Consider the following 16,026-nt stretch of genomic DNA (forward strand, 5'->3'; position numbering starts at 1 on the left):
CACTATAAGCTGTATTTAGGGTAACTATATATATATATTTTTTTTTATCAACACATATAATAATAATAATAACAAATAATTTAAATCATATTGCTTAAAAATAGATTTTATGGAAATAAAGAGTATAGTATTTTATTAAGTATATTTAATGTGCATGTGCATTTTCATAAACTATATTAAATAGAAAATTTACTTTTAGTTTTCTTTACCTAATTTGCACATACTTTTAATGCTCTTAAGTATACTTCCTATTCTCAGGGTATTTCACACTTTTTTCTTGGTCTTTAAAGAAGCTGATTTATTGATTATTAGAGAGATAAATATCTCAGGATTTCTCTCCACATTTCAGCAGTTGTCTGGTTCTTCTGTAAAGCTGAGTTTTGATCAGAGCAGAGTATGATTCAGCACAAACAGACTGATCATCTTCAGCTCAATACTGTCCTCTACCTGCTCCTCCTCCTCAGTGCAGCACTGTCAGTCTGCAGAGTGGAGATAACCAGGGTAAAACATTAGTTTATATAACTGTAGGAAGTCCTTTCTTTATTTAGACCTCCAGTGTAGTCAAAATATGAATTAATTTGCCTTCAAATGAACTTAAGTAAAAGTACCATGATTATGGCTCTAATGTCTTATTATATTATTACAAATAAAATTTAATACATTTCTTTAATCAGCTCAGTGGGTCAATTTTAATATATTGGGCTTTTTTTTGTTAATAGCGTAGTTTAGATATCATACAAACACTGTGTAACAATATAAACATTATTACAAATGTTCAAGTTCACTTAAAAGAACTTTTCATACTTTTTATACAGTTTTCTCAACTAAAAAATATTTAGAACAAAAAAAAATTGAAGACATTTTATACAATTGTACAATTATTTAGTAATTTATGCATTTCAGTTATTTATTTAGCTATTTTCATACAAATATCAAGCTATTTAAACATGTTCTGCATGCTGTACATATGAAATATAACTCAGGAAATAAAAAGTAAAATAAAATTAAGTCATTTAGCTGGGAAAATATGATTTCTGTACAGCCTGAAGTCTCATAAATAAGATCAATCAGTTTTCCTATTAAGGTTTGAGAGGTAAAAGCACAGTATCATTAATATATTTATTCACAGTAAGCCAAAAGCTTATTAAGATTATGATTATAATTATTATTATTAGGTTATGCATAACAAATTGGAGTAAGCTTTTTTATTCTGAAACATGTAATGTAGTTAAAGTAAAAAGTAACCCAAAATTGACAAACTTCAGTAATTATTAACAAAGAATGGCTTATGAGCTGTAATGAATTACAATTTCTTAGTTACTGTTCACTACTGCCATTTTTACATACATACATATTCCCAGACAATTTAGCCCGCCCACCACTAGGAGGTGCTGGGCGCTGGTATAAACATTTATAATTATTTTATTATTTATTTTTTTACATATATGTATTAATCTCTGATAATCAATCTAATCCAATCCAATTTAACTATAGCTCAAATACTTCAGATAAACAATTTATTTCTGTATACCTTTTATGTAAATGAGGTCTATTAAACATAAATTTCTAAAATAAGTGTTGGATTGGATGGTCATTTTATGCTACATGCTTTACAACCAGTGAAACCACAAAGGAACTACACTGCTCAAAAAAATAAAGGGAACACTCAAATAACACATCCTAGATCTGAATGAATGAAATATTCTCATTGAATACTTTGTTCTGTACAAAGTTGAATGTGCTGACAACAAAATCACACAAAAATCATCAATGGAAATCAAATTTATTAACCAATGGAGGCCTGGATTTGGAGCCACACACAAAATTAAAGTGAAAAAACACACTACAGGCTGATCCAACTTTAATGTAATGTCCTTAAAACAAGTCAAAATGAGGCTCAGTATTGTGTGTGGCCTACACGTGCCTGTATGACCTCCCTACAACGCCTGGGCATGCTCCTGATGAGGTGGCGGATGGTCTCCTGAGGGATCTCCTCCCAGACCTGGACTAAAGCATCCGCCAACTCCTGGACAGTCTGTGGTGCAACGTGACGTTGGTGGATGGAGCGAGACATGATGTCCCAGATGTGCTCAATCGGATTCAGGTCTGGGGAACGGGCGGGCCAGTCCATAGCTTCAATGCCTTCATCTTGCAGGAACTGCTGACACACTCCAGCCACATGAGGTCTAGCATTGTCCTGCATTAGGAGGAACCCAGGGCCAACCGCACCAGCATATGGTCTCACAAGGGGTCTGAGGATCTCATCTCGGTACCTAATGGCAGTCAGGCTACCTCTGGTGAGCACATGGAGGGCTGTGCGGCCCTCCAAAGAAATGCCACCCCACACCATTACTGACCCACTGCCAAACCGGTCATGCTGAAGGATGTTGCAGGCAGCAGACCGCTCTCCACGGCGTCTCCAGACTCTGTCACGTCTGTCATGTGCTCAGTGTGAACCTGCTTTCATCTGTGAAGAGCACAAGGCGCCAGTGGCGAATTTGCCAATCCTGGTGTTCTCTGGCAAATGCCAAGCGTCCTGCACGGTGTTGGGCTGTGAGCACAACCCCCATTTGTGGACGTCGGGCCCTCATACCATCCTCATGGAGTCGGTTTCTAACCGTTTGTGCAGACACATGCACATTTGTGGCCTGCTGGAGGTCATTTTGCAGGGCTCTGGCAGTGCTCCTCCTGTTCCTTCTTGCACAAAGGCGGAGGTAGCGGTCCTGCTGCTGGGTTGTTGCCCTCCTACGGCCTCCTCCACGTCTCCTGGTGTACTGGCCTGTCCCCTGGTAGCGCCTCCAGCCTCTGGACAATACACTGACAGACACAGCAAACCTTCTTGCCACAGCTCGCATTGATGTGCCATCCTGGATGAGCTGCACTACCTGAGCCACTTGTGTGGGTTGTAGAGTCCGTCTCATGCTACCACGAGTGTGAAAGCACCACCAACATTCAAAAATGACCAAAACATCAGCCAGACAGCATAGGTTCTGAGAAGTGGTCTGTGGTCCCCACCTGCAGAACCACTCCTTTATTGAGTGTGTCTTGCTAATTGCCAATAATTTCCACCTGTTGTCTATTCCATTTGCACAACAGCAGGTGAAATTGATTGTCAATCAGTGTTGCTTCCTAAGTGGACAGTTTAATTTAACAGAAGTTTGATTTACTTGGAGTTATATTGTGTTATTTGAGTGTTCCCTTTATTTTTTTGAGCAGTGTATTTATCTTAAAACTACCAATAGAAAACTAGAAAAAACAGAGTTTACGATTTAGTAAAAGTATTTTTTTTTTTACTTTTAAAAGCCTCCAGTCTGTAGTTTTTCATATGATGTGAACTTCATATTGATTTTAGAGGTAGGAAATATCAGCGCACTGTTTGAGCTGTGCATAAACCATTTTTTTTACATTTACGTTTTTTTTATGTTTTGGTTTGTTTGCACACTCCTCAAAGATCAGAGTTCACTAGTGCAGACATGTGCACTAGTGTCTTCTGGAGTTTTGTCTGCAGGGTCTTTGAACTATCGTTTACAAAGCAAATATTTACCAAGATCAAATATTCACTTTTCTTCTCCACTCCACTGTGTCTGGGAATCATAGAATGCAACAAAATGTATAAAGAAGCTTTGATGTCTTTCACAAAAGCAAAAACACACATGGATAACAAAGGCATCAATAACACGCAGGTGCACAATTCTAAACACACCTTTCAGTTATGGTCTGCAGGACTGCTATTGGCTGTTATATATTATTTGTACTATTACAATTAGCCTCACTGTTCTGTATCAGTCTGAATATATATTGTGTTGATAGTTAATTAGTGGGTAGCAGAATGTAGAGCTCACTTACAAAAACAGCATGTTGACTACATCTAAAATTGAGCTTAAATGCTTAAAGCAAAGCAATACTATGGTACTAATGATATGGAATAGTGCAGCTGTTAATGAGCATTTGATTTGACATGAGGGTTAATAAAATGCTGATATATGCTATAGATTTTACCATTTTGATCAGGGTTCTGTATTTTTACCATTTAAATGTTCATTAGATGCACCTTCAAGCTGTTTTAAGGAATTGTTTTTTAATCTACAGCTAAACTTGAATATCACAATGTGAATTTAAAGTGATTTGCATGAGAATAATACTAATTTTTAAAAACCCTTATAGGTTATTACAACGGGTTGAGTTAAACTAATTTAATTAAAATAATGTTTACTAGATGTTTTGAGTTGTAGATCTGTTCTGAAAACAAACCAACGCAACTAGGAAAATCTAAAAGCTGAAATATAAATAATTGATGTATTGTTGCAGTCTCCTTTATATCACTTTTGAAATTATATAACAGCACCCTTTTCTGAAACAATGCAGTTATTAAAACACAAACAAGGCAGATGTTTGATTCTGAATAAAAAATGTTTATTTTTGTACATAAATAAACATTTTTTCAATTCACATTCAAATTAAAAAAGAGCCATATCAGTAACATGACTCAGGAAGTTGTGACAAGAGAAACAAAGGACAGGAAAAACATATAAACAAAACAAACAAACAGTGAGAGTTAAACAAATGTTAGTACTCTTCTCCCTCTTCCTCTCCCTCACCCTCAATAGAGTCAACTCCGACCTCCTCGTAATCTTTTTCCAGGGCAGCCATGTCCTCTCTGGCCTCGGAGAACTCTCCCTCCTCCATACCCTCACCAACATACCAGTGCACGAAGGCGCGCTTGGCGTACATCAGATCAAACTTGTGATCCAGACGAGCCCAGGCCTCAGCGATGGCTGTGGTGTTGCTCAGCATGCACACGGCCCTCTGCACCTTGGCCAGGTCTCCACCTGGAACCACGGTGGGGGGCTGGTAGTTGATGCCCACCTTAAAACCAGTGGGACACCAGTCCACAAACTGAATGGTGCGCTTGGTCTTGATGGCGGCAATAGCAGCGTTCACGTCTTTGGGCACCACGTCACCACGGTACAGGAGGCAGCAGGCCATGTACTTTCCGTGACGTGGATCACACTTCACCATCTGATTGGCCGGCTCGAAGCAGGCGTTGGTGATCTCAGACACAGAGAGCTGCTCATGGTAAGCCTTCTCTGCAGAGATCACTGGGGCATAGGTAGCCAGTGGGAAGTGGATACGGGGGTAGGGCACCAAGTTGGTCTGGAACTCAGTAAGATCGACATTGAGGGCACCGTCGAAGCGGAGGGAGGCAGTGATGGAGGACACGATCTGACTAATGAGCCTGTTCAGGTTGGTGTAGGAGGGGCGCTCGATATCAAGGTTCCTACGACAAATATCATAGATGGCCTCATTGTCCACCATGAAGGCACAGTCGGAGTGCTCGAGGGTGGTGTGGGTGGTCAGGATGGAGTTGTAGGGCTCCACTACAGCAGTGGACACCTGGGGAGCTGGGTAGATGGAGAACTCCAGCTTGGACTTCTTGCCGTAGTCAACGGACAGGCGCTCCATCAGCAGGGAGGTGAAACCAGAGCCGGTACCACCACCAAAGCTGTGGAACACCAGGAAACCCTGGAGGCCTGTGCACTGGTCAGACTGTGGAGAGAATTGGAAGGATGTTAGACTAAAAGCTTTATACAATATAAAATTGATCTACTCAACTATCAACTGTATCCTCTTTTGTGGTGCTGTTACTTACAAGTTTGCGGACCCTGTCCAACACCAGATCAATGATTTCCTTGCCAATGGTGTAGTGACCACGAGCGTAGTTGTTGGCAGCATCCTCCTTTCCTGTGATGAGCTGCTCAGGGTGGAACAGCTGGCGGTATGTTCCAGTACGGACCTCATCTAAACAAATAAAAATCAATTATTTATTAACCCCTGCTATCTCTCGCTTTACTACTTAAAATACATTTAAACTAAATATATAATCTGATACGTACCTATAACAGTGGGCTCCAGATCTACAAACACAGCTCTGGGGACGTGCTTTCCAGCTCCAGTCTCACTGAAGAAGGTGTTGAAGGAATCGTCTCCACCTCCAATGGTCTTGTCGCTGGGCATCTGCCCGTCCGGCTGGATGCCGTGTTCCAGACAGTAAAGCTCCCAGCAGGCATTGCCAATCTGGACTCCAGCCTGACCCACGTGGATAGAGATGCACTCACGCTGTGGACAAAAATTAAAAAATGTTATTCATAGTGTTCTTTAATGAAAACACATTTTGATATGATATTAGCAGAACCTGCACTAGAACATTTGCATTATTACTAAAATTAATACAAAAAAATATTCAAGACTCAAAATCAAGGCTCTTTGACAGTACAAATAACCATCATGCCAAACCACCAGAACGAGTCAGCAGCTGCTGAAACAATGCACCTGTCTGTAGATCAGACAGGTGAACAAAGAACAGGGAACAAAAGTCTGTGTACTTATGACCACATCTGATCTACCCTGCTTTGGTTTGAGGAAGCATTCATAAAAACGGCTTTATCTTGATAGTGAAAAGCTAACGTGCATGTAAATTTGCTCATGAGATAAATCTAGAGGCATAGCTACACTTAAATTCCACCCTTCTTTTACTAGAACAATTTGTGAGAGCTGCACAATATATATTATTGAAATGATTATTTTTAATTAAATGTTTTGTTTTGTCAATTCGCCAAGAATAAAGTTATCACAAAAATACAATGAAATATTATTTTATTATTTTATGAGCATATCTTCATCCTCCCCATATCGACAAATTAACTATTCTTATTTTCAATAATAACTATACCAAAGAAACCAATTTAAAACCAATTATTTGGGTACTATTTATTTGATCTTATTTACATGCTAGATACCTAACAAACTTTCACAGCAGTTATTATAGCCCATCTGGTTTTACTGGAGAATAGCTCTTTGCAACTCAACCCAGATATGTCAGAAACACGTAGCTGCTGCTGATAGAGCTGAGAAATGTCCTACTTTATGAATGACACAATCAGATAAACTTCACCACCTTAAAGTAAGCCCCACTGACTCGTTCTGACAGATCCAGTCTGTTCAGCTCAGTCATGAGAAACCGCTTAACATCCTGCAGACCTGACTCAAGCTTTCGGGTGTGTACCGCCCCAAGCCGGCCACGTGACCCTGACTCACTTCCGGATTTGCTCTCTGAAGCACATTTCTGCATAAATCAGAGTCAGAAACAAACAAAGGGACCCTAACGAGGGAACAACGTTTAAAGAGGGAGAAATAACCGAGGCGCTACGGAAACCTGGTTTGCGATAACTTACATGCTGCCGTTTTATATTTCATTTATCAGGCGGCATCCAGCATCTCAAGAGCAAAATAAACTAACGTTAACTACTGACTCAAGGTCAGTTCTCATCATCTGCCTCAGTGAACTCAGTATTGTTTAAAGTGGCCTTAACTGACACCAGTTCAGCCTTTTAAATCAGAAAACATTGATTTATATGGGCCATTTTAGCGATTATATAATATTGTTTTAGGTGTAACTACTCTTATAAGGCGGAAAGCTTGTGGAGTTACCTAAAGCTAGCTTAACTCAGCTTAACGTTACGTGTTTTGAATTTCCTTACCACGAGGGGAGAGAGAATGGCTTAAAACGTGCATTTTTAGTGTTTTTTTTCGTTCAGACTCTTAACTAGCCTTAACCCTGTTATTTTATTAACAGGTGGAGTCCTGCAGTGCCCCAAAACACTTTCAATACCTCGGCATAAGGTATAATTTCCTTAAAAAAGAGCTAAGTTACCAGCTAGTGTATCGGTACTTCCTTTTTTCGTTTTTGGTGGATTTTTAATATGTATAACCTAAACGTAACCCAGTTAACCATCAGTTCTCACGACGCGCAATATTTATTAAGGCAGAAAAGTAGTTAGTTTGCGTTGTTTACTAAGCTAACGTTTGCTAATATTAAAAAAAAACAAAACAAATATAACCTAGTTAACTATGTTAGCTAGCGTTCTATTCATTTTCTTAACCTTTTTATTTTTTCCTGAAATAAATCCTGAATGTGAGGTGCAGAAATGAAAACTGTAACATTAGAAAAATAGATTAAAACCCTTCTAATCGTTATTATTCTAAACGTAAAATAATGTAACGTTAATAGTTGAGTTGGGTTTTACAGATTTTTTCAGTTAGCTTTTAAATTAGCTTCAAACGATCAGAAAATGATTTAGGATAACCAATAAAGATTGTTTAGCTATAGCTACCTAATCTGTTAGATAAAATATTAAGCTTAACAGCTACAACAAACCCTGATCAGAATAATTTTAACTATTCAATTAAGGGACATTTTTAAATATAAAATATTTCTCAACCTCGACAATCTAAGGTCGAGCCTGAGACATAGACTTCACTAATCCGTATTTCCGTAGATAGTCAGCTAGTTCGCCTAAATTAAAAGCTTTTACAGTTTACTTCTTAAAAAGAAGATTTTTTTTTCATTAAAAACATGTTTATCGCGATGTTATTTAAGCAGAGAAAATATTATTACTCACCATGTTCACGATAACGCTAAGATTTTCCGCTGAAGAAGAAAGCTCAGACTAACGGTCCCAGGGTGCGGGTGGGGCTATATATAACCTCCGGCTCTGACGTTATCGAGGCGGGAAGAACCTTGATGTTGGGCTTCGCCTCCGATTGGTTTAGAGGCGCAGTCTGCCTCGCTATTGGTGGCTTTTAACTTTTAAATAATAACCAGTGAGAGAAGAGAAATGCTTGGGCAAAATATAAAAAAATAAATGTAATAATATTTTTTCACTTTTGTATTTTCCCTTCCATTTTATATGTATAATCCAACTTTTTTTTCATTTCTCCTCAAATTCTAATTGTTAGGTGCAGAAATAAAATCTAGAAAACTAAAAAAGGATCAAAATCCTTATCTGTTTTACTATTCTAAATTCAATATATAAAATAGTTGAGTTGAGTTTTAAACTATTTTTTTTTGTTTTTAATTTAGCCTCAAACGGTCAGAAAATTTAACTGATAAACATTATGTTCACCTTATCTGTTAACAGGTTAAGCTTAACAACTACAACCAAACCTGAACAAAATCAAAAATACCTATCCCCATAAAAACACCATGATTTGAGCTTGAATCAACAATACCACCTAAAAATCTGTTGGACAACTTATGACTGCAAAACTGCAAATTAATAGTAGTTAATAATAGTATTTTTTATAATATAACATTTTGTATTTTTTTATAAAAATAGTAATTAAAATTAGTAAAATTAGTAAAAATACTTTTTCTTCTAAATGTGGCTGTAGAATTTTGTAATGTATATGTGGAGTGTTTTCAGATATTTCTCTTTCATTCAAAATATACTCAGACAGACAAAATAGTTTGTTTTATTGACAAGGAGCTTTATTTCAGATGTTCATCAATTCTTGCACACTAGTGATTTTACTTAGTTGACTGACTTTTGGACATTTGATTGAACAATGGAATTTTAGTACTCCTCTCCCTCTTCCTCTCCCTCACCCTCAATGGAGTCAACTCCGACCTCCTCGTAATCTTTTTCCAGGGCAGCCATGTCCTCTCTGGCCTCGGAGAACTCTCCCTCCTCCATACCCTCACCAACATACCAGTGCACGAAGGCGCGCTTGGCGTACATCAGATCAAACTTGTGATCCAGACGAGCCCAGGCCTCAGCGATGGCTGTGGTGTTGCTCAGCATGCACACGGCCCTCTGCACCTTGGCCAGGTCTCCACCTGGAACCACGGTGGGGGGCTGGTAGTTGATGCCCACCTTAAAACCAGTGGGACACCAGTCCACAAACTGAATGGTGCGCTTGGTCTTGATGGTGGCAATAGCAGCGTTCACGTCTTTGGGCACCACGTCACCACGGTACAGGAGGCAGCAGGCCATGTACTTTCCGTGACGTGGATCACACTTCACCATCTGATTGGCCGGCTCGAAGCAGGCGTTGGTGATTTCAGACACAGAGAGCTGCTCATGGTAAGCCTTCTCTGCAGAGATCACTGGGGCATAGGTAGCCAGTGGGAAGTGGATACGGGGGTAGGGCACCAAGTTGGTCTGGAACTCAGTAAGGTCTACATTGAGGGCACCGTCGAAGCGGAGGGAGGCAGTGATGGAGGACACAATTTGACCAATTAACCTATTGAGGTTAGTGTAGGTAGGGCGCTCGATATCAAGGTTCCTACGACAAATATCATAGATGGCCTCATTGTCCACCATGAAGGCACAGTCGGAGTGCTCGAGGGTGGTGTGGGTGGTCAGGATGGAGTTGTAGGGCTCCACTACAGCAGTGGACACCTGGGGAGCTGGGTAGATGGAGAACTCCAGCTTGGACTTCTTGCCATAGTCAACGGACAGGCGCTCCATCAGCAGGGAGGTGAAACCAGAGCCGGTACCACCACCAAAGCTGTGGAACACCAGGAAACCCTGGAGGCCTGTGCACTGGTCAGCCTGAGGAGAGAATTGGAAGAATGTTAGATTAAGACAATACAGCATTATTGCTTTTATTTTTTAACTACAGCTCAATGATCAATTATAAACACCCACCAGTTTGCGAATCCTGTCCAACACCAGATCAATAATTTCCTTGCCAATGGTGTAGTGACCACGAGCGTAGTTGTTGGCAGCATCCTCCTTTCCTGTGATGAGCTGCTCAGGGTGGAACAGCTGGCGGTATGTTCCAGTCCGGACCTCATCTAGAGACATGGAGCACCAAAATTAGATGATGGAGCAGAACACCAGCAACTAACTAAATTACATTAATGGTATACGCATCATTTGCAGTAAATATGGGAGAAAAATGTCCATCCTGTTTGATAATTTCATGTTTTTTCTAAATACATTTGCTGGCTGCTCTGTTGTTATAATTCAGCTGACTTGCACTAACTAAACTAATGGCTGACTTAACTGATAAATGGATCCAACTCTTTAGGATGTCCCCACTCCTTGATTAGTACACAAAAGTATGATGTCAGTCCTCTCTAGAGATGGGCTGTATGATATTTATAATTTTTGTGATAAATTATACCACATGCATTAAAAACCTACCTATAACAGTGGGCTCCAGATCTACAAACACAGCTCTGGGGACGTGCTTTCCAGCTCCAGTCTCACTGAAGAAGGTGTTGAAGGAATCATCTCCACCTCCAATGGTCTTGTCGCTGGGCATCTGCCCGTCCGGCTGGATGCCGTGTTCCAGACAGTAAAGCTCCCAGCAGGCATTGCCAATCTGGACTCCAGCCTGACCCACGTGGATAGAGATGCACTCACGCTGTGGAGAGAAATTACAAATGTTACTTTTACCCATTTATCATTTTTTGCAGCTATTTTTTTTCTCTCAGTTTTTAAGTTTATCTTCTAATTTAATATCTACTATTTGTTTGTTGTAACTGTGTAATTACTGTAAATTATAATAGGTGAGCCATGATCTGTAAGGGGTGAACATGTTAAATATACAGAATATTTATTATTGATTCTTGTTTAAATATATGCAAATGAGCTGTTTTTGTGTCATCAAGAAAACATTCAACTTTTCAACTGTTTTCAATGTACAGTCACTGTGAGACAAAACATGTTCCTCCAAAATGGCAAGTTCAGAGAGCAATGAAAAACCTTTATTTTCAATAAACGTAAATGTAATTTTTTTGTCATTTTGAAAATGTTCTATTGGTCGAAATAGAATAGCAAAAAACTCATACCATATTTACATATCAACACCAGACTACTTTCTTTAAATACATTATATGTATGAGATATTCAGAGATATATTCAGATATAAATGTCATATATCTAAAATTTAGCTCAGAAGGAGATGATCCAGATGCATTAATAATAATAAACAGTTCTGCAGTGTGTGGCAGTCTATCTCGCAGTGGGAGGTGATAATGGTGTTATCTCTCTCTGGTGACCCACAATGCCCTGGAGCAGAAAGACGCCCTGTCCATTAATGGTAGTGCATCCATTAAAGTGCTGCTGCATTAATACTGCATGAGCAGCGCGGGGTCTCGGTTTCGAGGATCGTGGCTACGTTTTTTTTTATGTTTTATTTTTTAACTGTGTTTAGCAGTATATTGCGGGATGTTGGAGGTTAGACAGTTATATATGTCCTTGGGGAGGCGCTAGATTTCTTTTTTTTAATGATAAGGTGACAGACAGACGGTCAGTGTGGAGCCGGTTACACCCAGATTATTTATTCCACTCACACCACACTCTTTCTTTCCTTTGTTATGTCTCCTCTCTTTCTCCCTCTCTCTGCATGTCTGTTTCTCTCTGTCTATCTGTCTATTTGTTTCTATTTCTTTGTGTATTTCGTTCTGTCAATGTATCTTTCTCTCTCTTTATGTCCATTCCTGTCTCTATCTTTCTCGTTGTCTGTCTCTCTGTCTGTATGCTTATCGTTCTCTCTATGTCTATTTCTCTCTCTCTTTGTACATCTATTTCTCTCTCTATGTCTATTTCTCTCTCTCTTTGTACATCTATTTCTCTCTCTATGTCTATTTCTCTCTCTCTGTATGTCTATTTATCTGTCTATATTAATGTCTCTTTCTTTCTCTGTCTATTTTACTGTCTCTCTGTCTATCTCTCTATGTCTCTCTTTAAGTCTATTTCACTCTGTATGTCTATCTCTCTCTTTATGTCTATTTCTCTCTCTTTAAGTCTATTTCTCTCTCTCTCTCTTTAATGTCTATTTCTCTCTCTTTATTTCTATTTCTCTCTCTATCCACTCTTATGTCTATTTCTATCTCTTTATATCTATTTCTCTCTCTCTCCCTATATGTCTATCTCTCTCTCTGTATGTCTATCTGTCAATCTATCTCTCTATGTCTATCTCTCTCTCTCTCTCTCTCTCTCTCTCTCTCTCTCTCTCAGAAGATAGCTAGCTAAAGCCATCAACCCATGCTAAGCTAGAGCTAGTCGTTTAACCTATATTATAATAATGATAAATATCCACACAATGAGCTTCTGAATCGTTTAAATAAATGTAGTTAAAGCTAGTTTACCTAAGTTAGCTAACGACAGTCATCACGACAGGCAATCTAACTAGCTAGATGATATGTAGATTTTATCAAAAACCCTTAAAATCTTAAAAAAAAACCTAAATCTAACTATAGTTAGCTAGGGTTAGCTAAGCTAACATTAGTCTATCCATATCTTCTAACGTTAGCACGCTAACTAACTAGGTTAGCTAGGTTAAATATAGCTAAAATGAATAGAAGTGTACGTTTTAGGCATCATTTAAGCAAGTAGACGATATAAAACGACATAAAACAAATAAATGATGCTTACCATTGTTGCTAATGGTCGTTTTTGTGAAGAATAAAAGGCTTAATCGGCGCAGAAAAATCTTACAGTTCGACAGCTAAGGGGTCGATGTAAGAAGAATAGCGTTTGCCGCGCCAGCCTCCCAATATATATGCGGGTTGCCCTAGCGACTGCGTCTGCTTCTTTTTCATTGGTCGCCGCGAAAAAGATCTACCTAGTAACGGTAAACGGCGGCTCCGGATTGGAGGAAAAAAGATTAGAGCATGAGGAGCCTCCTCCCAGAACCTCACCCAGTTACCATCTCAAACACACAGAGAGACGCTAACGCTGGTTGTATTGGAGGCGATTTATCGGACGTTATCTCGTGTTAAACGGAATTTCCTCGACTTGATCAAATATGCATTAATAACCATGCATTAACATCTGCATTTTAATCCACTTCGATAAAGAAAAACAAAAGAGAAAGCTGTGTATTGTCACTCCATTGTTCTGCCTTTTGTTCTTTAAAAATAATGAATATGAGAACTATTCTTTAAAGTTAAAAATAGCATTTATTTTTATATATATATTTATATCTAATTTTCCTTTCATTCCTACATTTTGAAGATGAAAGCCTTTCCAGGGTTCATTTCATCTTGCACTGTCACTCTATCCTCCCATCATCCCAGAGAACAGGGCCGTGATATCTAGTAACAAAAAAACGTTTCTCTATAGTAAATATATAGCATCAAGTTTTGTATATATCCAGAACTCTGGCACTGGATATTACATTACTCTTAAACAGATCATTTTTCAGTTCATTCATTCATTGCACCTTACACTGTCACTTAATTCACCCATCTTCCATCTGTTGTGTATCACTAAAGAGTTAGGTGTCCGTAGTGTTTAAGCACTATAGTGGTTTTGAGTGTGGATGGCAGAAAGTAGGCCTCGGTGATGCTGTGCTAACAGCTGTAGCTTTATACATTTTTATTATGCGTCAAATGTTAATTTGTGAATAAAAGAAAACAGCTGATTTGTTAAATGATGTGGGTTGTGCTGGTCTGGTACTGATTAGTTTAAAACACAATCTCTTCTAAAAAAAATCCAAAATGTATAGTATGTTAGTAGTACATTTTCTGGATGTTCTTTGAATGTTTTTATTTAACGTTTTTTTTAAAACATTGTTGTAACATTACTTTTGTCAGTGTTTTGATTTTTAGTTTTGAAAATGTTACTTTTAACGTTTCTATAATGTAAGTATTCATCTAGCTGGGAATATGATGTGAGAAATATTCTAATAATTTTGTGATGCAAGCATTATTATTATGTTACATGTTTGCAGAACTTCTTAAAACATTATGTCCTTTTCAAAAAGTTGCTAAATGTTTTATAACAGCATATAAATGTTTTTTTTTCCACAGTCTGGGACCACTGTGGTGTTATCCCAGCCAATGATTTTTGGTTAGTAGTACGTTTTATTTTATTTAACATTTTTAAACATTCTGGTAACGTCACTTGTGTCAGTGTTTTGTTATTTAGTTTTGGGAATGTTACTTTTAACGTATGTGAGAACGTTGTGATGCAAACGTTATTATGTCCCACATTTTCATATAAATTCGGTAACATTACAGGCTAACTTTTCTGTTTCCTTTTCAAAAAGTTGTTAAACATTCTAATATCAGAATACAAATGTTAAAAACACTACATATCCCAGGTTTTGCTGGTGACCTGCAATGCTGCTCTGTGCTGTGGTTTTGTTTTAGCAGGGTTTGAATATTAAACACAGTTAAGCAGTTAAGTTACAGCAGTTTGTAGTTGATGCAGGTGCTAAAGCAAAGCGAGCTGTAGGGAAGCCAGTAATGCCAGTTAAGAGTGAGTGAGGTCAAAGATTCCAGTAAGGATGGAGAGACATATAGGCCAGGGAGTAACGGACACCCCACCCCCCAGCCCGTATCCCAGGCCCTGCTGTTGCTAGGCAATGAATAACAAGGTTGCTTAGCGACCCTGCAGTATCCTGGAGATAATACACAAACCCACTTTAACTGCTATTATTTGTAGGTCACAGGGACAGGCCTGAGGACCGCCCCCACGCACCCCGGGGCAGGATGCAGCTGGTCTGGCTGGGGGACATGCAGACGCCCCTCCTCCAAAACTGTCCCGTAACCATAGATTACTGCTTACTCACTCCTGTACAACATTTACTTACTACCTCATATTATAAATAAAGCAGGGCTTCCCTGTCCCAGTCCTGAAGACCTCACATTTTTCCCTTTATCGATCGGCACACCTGCCTTACACCAATAACTGATAACTTATAATCGAGTAACGCTTTCAGCCACACACAGGGTTAATGGTAATGATAAATGGTTTATAAAGGAGTTTATTAATGGCTTTAAAGTATGTTATAAATACATTAAAGAACATTAATAAGCTCTTAAAACACATAAATATTATCTATTATAAATTATTATTATTATTATTATTATTATTATTATTATTATTATTATTATTATTATTGGGAATTATCATTCTATAGCACTATATTCTACACAACTATATATGCAAAACCACCTGGTTCATCTGAGAAGCAGTTTTGGGCAGGCTCCTCCAACAACCATGTAGACCCTGCTTTGCAGAAAACTTAACTTTTTCTTATATCCCTCCCTGTGTGTTAATTATATATTTTATATTTTACATTAAAAGAAAAAAATATGTAAATGATTTGTCTTACACAAAGCAAAAAAGTGAGAAATGAGACAAAAAAGCAAGGTGTTTTTTCATAATAACCTCCATACAAAAGAATGAGCAAAATAAACTGTTTTTTTTACAGCTTATCGTA

The 16,026-nt window shown here is 38.4% G+C and overlaps 2 protein-coding genes across 3 annotated transcripts; both read right to left on the minus strand.

The window, feature by feature from the left end:
• Window positions 1-4,391: 4,391 nt before the first annotated feature.
• LOC103037973 (tubulin alpha chain) lies at window positions 4,392-13,369 on the minus strand. 2 transcript variants are annotated; one of them, XM_049486371.1, is made up of 4 exons: window positions 13,230-13,369; window positions 5,895-6,117; window positions 5,651-5,799; window positions 4,392-5,547 (listed from the first exon to the last, which is right to left on the minus strand). In XM_049486371.1, the coding sequence occupies exons 1-4, from the start codon at window positions 13,230-13,232 to the stop codon at window positions 4,567-4,569; spliced, it is 1,356 nt and encodes a 451-aa protein (XP_049342328.1). In that variant the 5' UTR covers window positions 13,233-13,369; the 3' UTR covers window positions 4,392-4,566. The 2 variants fall into 2 exon arrangements, with proteins under 2 accessions (XP_049342328.1, XP_007235803.2); XM_007235741.4 differs by lacking the exon at window positions 13,230-13,369 and adding an exon at window positions 8,460-8,574.
• Window positions 9,307-13,369, minus strand: tuba1a (tubulin, alpha 1a). Its single transcript, XM_022677086.2, has 4 exons — window positions 13,230-13,369; window positions 10,992-11,214; window positions 10,491-10,639; window positions 9,307-10,394 (listed from the first exon to the last, which is right to left on the minus strand). The coding sequence occupies exons 1-4, from the start codon at window positions 13,230-13,232 to the stop codon at window positions 9,414-9,416; spliced, it is 1,356 nt and encodes a 451-aa protein (XP_022532807.1). The 5' UTR covers window positions 13,233-13,369; the 3' UTR covers window positions 9,307-9,413.
• Window positions 13,370-16,026: the final 2,657 nt, after the last annotated feature.

The sequence above is a fragment of the Astyanax mexicanus genome, chromosome 13 (assembly GCF_023375975.1).
Source record: "Astyanax mexicanus isolate ESR-SI-001 chromosome 13, AstMex3_surface, whole genome shotgun sequence".
NCBI classification, from domain to species: domain Eukaryota; kingdom Metazoa; phylum Chordata; class Actinopteri; order Characiformes; family Acestrorhamphidae; genus Astyanax; species Astyanax mexicanus.